The sequence below is a fragment of the Sceloporus occidentalis genome, unplaced genomic scaffold (genome assembly GCF_023333645.1).
Source record: "Sceloporus occidentalis isolate IW3139 unplaced genomic scaffold, rSceOcc1.0.p SCAF_1, whole genome shotgun sequence".
NCBI classification, from domain to species: Eukaryota; Metazoa; Chordata; class Lepidosauria; order Squamata; family Phrynosomatidae; genus Sceloporus; species Sceloporus occidentalis.
The window spans coordinates 56926378-56932377 of NW_028316981.1; the positions used below are offsets into that span (position 1 = coordinate 56926378).

The 6000-nt window shown below is 44.9% G+C and overlaps 1 protein-coding gene across 5 annotated transcripts in view; it reads right to left on the minus strand.

Annotated features, from left to right (window-relative positions):
* LOC149321440 (NCK-interacting protein with SH3 domain-like) overlaps positions 1–4736 on the minus strand; it is a 139079-nt gene extending 134343 nt beyond the window's left edge. For all 5 annotated transcript variants that reach the window (XR_016280948.1, XM_089521674.1, XM_089521662.1 and 2 more), the window contains exon 1: positions 4502–4736. Coding sequence is in view for 4 of the 5 variants with exons in the window: in XM_089521674.1 (XP_089377800.1) it covers positions 4502–4672 (171 nt within the window). In the remaining variant the exon portion in view is untranslated. The remainder of the gene's footprint in view (positions 1–4501) is intronic.
* Between the last annotated feature and the right edge of the window lie 1264 nt (positions 4737–6000).

The window sequence follows — 6000 nt, forward strand, 5'->3', positions numbered from 1 at the left end:
AATGTAGCTTTGCTGCTACTCCTGAGGGCCTACCTACCTAAGTGTTGTGTTTCTGTGTAGTAGCAACAGCGGAGGAGGAGGAGGCAGAAGTAAATAAATATGCAGGCAGGCAGGCAGGCAAACTCCCAAGACCAGCCAATTTTATTTTATACTCTGCAAAATTAAATTTGTGCTAAGTTAAATAGCTTAAATACAAGTAATGTTTTTGAAACCTGCACCTAACCCAATTTCTTGCGTAAGTCCTTATAATTTTAGAATGTGAATTACTGTAACATGGAGTTTTGTAGGAACACAACTTTCATGTTATAACAAAACCTACTGCACAGCCCTCTCTTTTTTGAGATTTTAATTATTTAATTATATTTTGTCCCATTTCTTCCTCCTTACAGAACCAGTTCAATATGGCTAAGAAGCTCTTTACTATGGGAAACAGCACTGAAACAAGGATGGGTGAGTTCTAAAAATGCCCTTTGAAGCAAACTTCAGAATTCCAGAACTTCAAGGGCAGGGTAGAATGAGGCAGAATGCAAATAGTAGAAACAGCAGCTGAGGAAGAGAGAGAGATTGCTCAGCTATAGAAGCTGACATTCCCATGATACAACAAAGCGAGAGTCCTGATGGTTGCCTTGAAAAGAACCATAATGGTGAAAGCTATCTATGTGGTCCATTGTCACGTGTGATGCCTCACAACTCTGATGGGTAAAGAAAGTGAGGGAGCAGAGAAAGGAGTCTCTACCAATCCAAGCAGTGTGCAGAATCTGGTTCCACTGGAGTAATAGATGTATGGGGAGAAGGAGAAACCACTCCAGACCTTGGAAGAGAGCTTGAAGAATGACCTAGAATAGTTTGCAACATTAACAGCTGTTCCTATAAATACGCACCCTCTAAAAGACAGATAGAAATACTTGCATTTTTCAGGGCTAAATGAGATGCGGCATTTGTTATGTAACATTTGGTGTTAAATGAGTTTTAAATTGCTTTAGCTCTGTGTTTTGAATAGCATTATTTAATTTTCAAATCTTTTTATATTAATAAGATTTCAGCTGTACTTTGCTGTGAACTACCTTGAGTCCCATACCAAGGAGAAAGGCGGGACATAAATTCAATAAATAAATGTGTAGTTTGCCTTGTATAGTTCATTTTTCTTTGAAAGAGTAAGTGGGTTGAATGTGATTGGAAATAGGGGGTGGATAGCCCTTTGCCCCGGCCTCAACTGGAATTGCCTGTCCCCATGCCTGCTACTCACAAAGCTTCCATTCGCACCAGAAGCACTTCACTTCGATTATGAATAACAGTTGCTGGGGGGGGGGGGGGGGGGTCTGAATCAGGACCACAGCACCATGGGAAACCTCCCCATTATCTCGCTCTTGTTCCCTCGGGTTTTTAAACAAAATCAACTATGCAAAGGCAAACTATGTGACAAATGTTGCATCTCACTTATCATTTAGTGCATAAATTATAGCCATTATGCTCAAAAACATGATTTAGTTATTTTTTTTAAAAAAGCAGTAATTTCAGGCACAACTCCAAACCACCAGCATAAGAACAAAACACTTTGGTCCAAACTGCATTCGTTCTACAGCTAATTCTCATTTCAGTGTTTATGCTTTCCTTAGGAATTCTCCGGTAAATACACCCCCACATTGAAAAAGAGGGTGTAATCACTCATCACGCTGGCTCCTATTTGGGCTGAAGCAATCTGTTCTTTCACTTTCCATAATTGCTAACATGTCTGACTTGGCTATAATTACTGCCACTATTGTTACAACATTTGTTCAAGCTTAGCTGTCTGGCCCCCTGATCAGTAGTTGGACAGGCCTGTTATTAGCCCCTGTTCTTTCTCTCTCTCTCTGTAATATTCCACATTACAGAAGGCCTGCAGCTCTTGGTATTCACCAAGTGACAGCATTCTCCATAGATACAGAAGCCATTCTCTAAGGAACTGTCTGGTTGTGTGTGTGTCTGTGTTTGTGTGTGTGTACAGCACACACAGGAACATATACAGCAACATAACCAAGTAATGCAGGCAATAATCAAGCTCTATGTCCTTTATCATTGCCATCATCCAACTCAAACGTTCTCTGGGAATAACTAACATATAGCTTCTTTCCTTTTGCCTCTCAGCATTACAAATGACTTCATTTTTCATCCACATCAATAATCTTCAGCTCCAATGAGCTGCACATTCTGCACATGGGGAACAGGTGTGTAAGATATGTCACAGAAATCACAACAGCTAGAGATGGGAGGATTAGATTTTTCTCATGATTTGTATTATTACTCCTTGGAAAAGATAAAAATGTTCAGTAAAGTGGAAGGCAGGAAGAAAAGAGGAAGACCACATTACAAAATGACTGATTCAGTCAGAAATGCCACAGCTCTGTTGAGATACCTAAGCAGAGCAGTTCTTACATCCTGCTTTTCTCCCAATATAAGGGACTCAAAGTGGCTATAGAGAATCAAGGCAATCTGAAACTCATCCTTGATCTTAGCAATTATTAGAGCTCCACTGTCATGTATGAAAGCTTATATTTAATGTATATATGGTTGGTTCCCTATGCAATCTGATGCTTGAGTAGCCTAAAAGTCTTTGATGATCCTCACCTCAGAAATTATCCCGCTGTCCATTCTCCACGCTGTCCACAACCAAGGTAATTATGTTCCATTTTGTCTCATACAATGATGAATGAAAATAGCTGAAGAGACCACCCACCAACCCAAATCTCATGTTCTTTTTGTCTCCTCCGTTATTTTTACAAAATAGTGCAGTTGCTAACACAAGGAGTCACAGCATTGTTTGCAAAAATATTCAATCCATTTGAAAACATTACATCAATCAATATAAAAGACCACAAGAAAACATATCTTGGTGAAGTGACATTTCCATAGACATAGTTTGTCATAAATAAGACAAACCTCCAAATATGAATTCTTAAGGTCAACAACACTGAAATAAAAACACAGGGTCACTGGAAAGTCTGTATCGAGAGCTGTAAGTCAAGTTTGCTTTTTTTAAAGCTATACCTGTAAGGAGGATTCCCACCCTCACCTTCAAAGCTCTTGAGTCATGTCAGTTGACTTTTCCTAAAAGGTTTCTCAATGAAGTGTAAGCAGCCTATCTCCCTAGTGCAAAGCCATCTGGCACAAGAAACCAATTCTATGGCAATCCATGTGAAGTTGAGATACCTTTAACTGATAACACCAGTGACCTTTATAGATGTACATGGTACACACCCTTGTGGGCATATGCCCAGCAGCTCAAGAGAGGGAAAACTGAGAAATTTGTCACTATTCTTGTGTGCCTTCAAGTAGCTCTCGACTTCTTATGGCAACCCTAAAGGGGGGGGGGGCTTCTTCAGAGGGGGTTTGCCATTGTCATCCGCTGAGGCTATGTGACTTGGCCAATGGCCCCCAGTGGGTTTCCATGGTTGAGTGCAGATTCAAATGCTGGCCTCCAGGCTGTGCAAAAAGTCCGGGTATTTCACTCCTGCAAAAACTTGCACCAGCTCATTGTGTGCAGATACTGAGAAGCCAGCTGCACAAATGTTCACGTGCAATAATAATAATAATAACAACAATTCTTAAAATGTGTGGCATAGTGGTTTGAGCGTTGGACTATGACTCTGGAAACCACAGTTCAATTCCTGTTCGGCCATGAAATGCATTGGCTGACCTTGGGCAGTAACATGCTCTCAGCCTCAGTGGAAGGCAGCGGCAAACCTCCTCTGAAGCAACTTGCCAAGAAAACCCCATAGAGTCGCCATAAGTCAGAAACGCCTTGAAGGCACACAACAACCACCACCTCTGTCTTGGGTGGCTCTTTACAGTTGGTCCTGCCTTGTTGCTATTGCACTGAGCAGGTGAGCAGAAAAACGTAGGCTGTTACAAAATAAGACCTAGAAGCACTCGTAAACATATATCCATGCTTCTTAGTCATGCTCAAAATGGAAGATGTTTTGAAATGATACCAGGACAGAAGGGGGAAATGTAGGGCAGGTTCTGAAAAAGGAGACAGGCCTCTGGTCGCCCTGTTTGAGTGTTGGACTGTGACTCTCTGGGAGACACGGGTTCGAATCCTGGCTCGGCCAGGCAAACCCACTGCGGTGACTTAGTCACACTCTCTCAGCCTCAGAGGATGGCAATGGCAAACCCGCTCTGAAGAAACTTGCCAAGGAAACCCAGATGATAGCTTCACTACCTTAGGGTCAACATAACTGCTACCCCTGCTGCCTCCCGTGGAATCCTGGGATCTGTAGTTTAGGGAGAGGTATTTAGAACCGTTCCACTTTAACTGCTTTGGTTTGGCAGGGCTTTAAGTCTTTGTCTGGCTCAAGGCTGCTATGGAATTCTGGGAGTTGGAGTTTGTTGTGGGGCCCCACAACAAACTCCAACTCCCAGAATTCCATAGCAGCCTTGAGCCAGACAAAGAGTCAAAGCGGTACCAACCCGTGTTATTCCTCCAGTGTGGATGCAGCTTCGCCACCCCTTCTTCCCTCCTGACCTGGAGGCGCTGGAGGTAGGAGGCCGGCGCGTAGCCCGTCTCCCCGGAGCCCGCCCGGGTCACCAGCCACCAGTGCTGGTTGCTCCGCTCCAGCAGCAGGAAGGTCTCCCCGGCCGCGAAGGCCAAGGAGCTGGGCTCTGCAGAGCGGAAGCCGTACAAGGCCCGGTACATGGCGGCGGGAGGGAGGGAGGCAGAGACGCAGCAACCTTCCCCTTCCACCGCCTCGGGATTCTGATGTAAACACCGCCGAGCGCCGCCGCCGCCGCCACCACCACGAAGCCCCGCCCCCGCGCATACACGTCACCGCGCAGCCACGCCCCCTCCGCTGCGTTCTGTGGTGCTGCAGCGCCACCTGTTGGGAGAAGCGCCGAAGGGGAAGAATGGGAAAAGGCTGGCTGGCTGAGGAAGTGGCCGGGCGCGTCCTCCTTTTCCCGGACACGTCCTACATTTCACCCTTCTGTCCAGCAAGAATTCCCAAGGATGCCTCTGTTTTGAGCATGGAGTTACATTTCCATGAAGTGTTTTTATTTGGCCATGTCCTACATTTTTGCTGGAGTGTCCTACATTTCACAGTGCCTTGTCCTCCTCCTATCCTTCCGGAACTTGTCCTACATTTCAATCTTCTGACCTGGAGGAATTGCCAAATGTCCTCCATTTTGAGCATGGATTGACATTCCTAGGAAGTGTTTCTAGCTTTTGTTTGGGCGTGCCCTACATTTCTTCTTGGCTGTCCTACATTTCACAGTGCCTTGTCCTCCTCCTCCTCGTTTTCCAGAACCTGTCCTACATTTCAACCTTCTGACTAGGAGGGATTTCCAAATGTCCTCCGTTTTGAGCATAGCATTACATTTCTAGGAAGTGTTTTAGCTTCTATGGGGTCATGTCCTACATTTGTTTCTGGAATACCCTACATTCCAGGTGCCTTGTCCTCCTCCTCCTCCTCCTTCAGAACCTACATTGCAACCTTCTGTCCAGGAAGAATGCTCAAATGTCCTCCATTTTGAGCATGGATTTACATTTCTATGAATTGTTTTTAATTTGGTCATGTCCTGCATTTTTTTCTGGAATGTCCTCTCTTCCTCCTCCTCCTCCTCTTTTTCCAGATCCTGAACATTTCAGCCTCTTAGTCCAGGAGGAATTCCCAAATGTCCTCCACTTTGAACATGGAGTTATGTTGCTATGAAGTGTGTTTAGTTTTCGTTTGGTCATGTCCTCCATTTTTTTCCTGGAGTGTCCTCCATCTTGTGGTGCCTAGTTGTCCTCCTTTGCGGCTGTAGGGCCTCTGGCCCCCCTGAGCCTGCAGGACCTCTTCTTCTTGCCCTTCTATTGCACTTTAACTGCTCTCTGGCTGCCTCCTCCTGTTGCATTCTGGGACTTGCAGTTTAAGGAGAGGCATCTAGAATTCTCAGCCAGAGAGCTCTTAGGCCTCCCTGAACTACAAACCCCAGAATGCAACAGGAGGCAGCCAGAGAGCAGTAAAAGTGTAATAGCAGCACTAT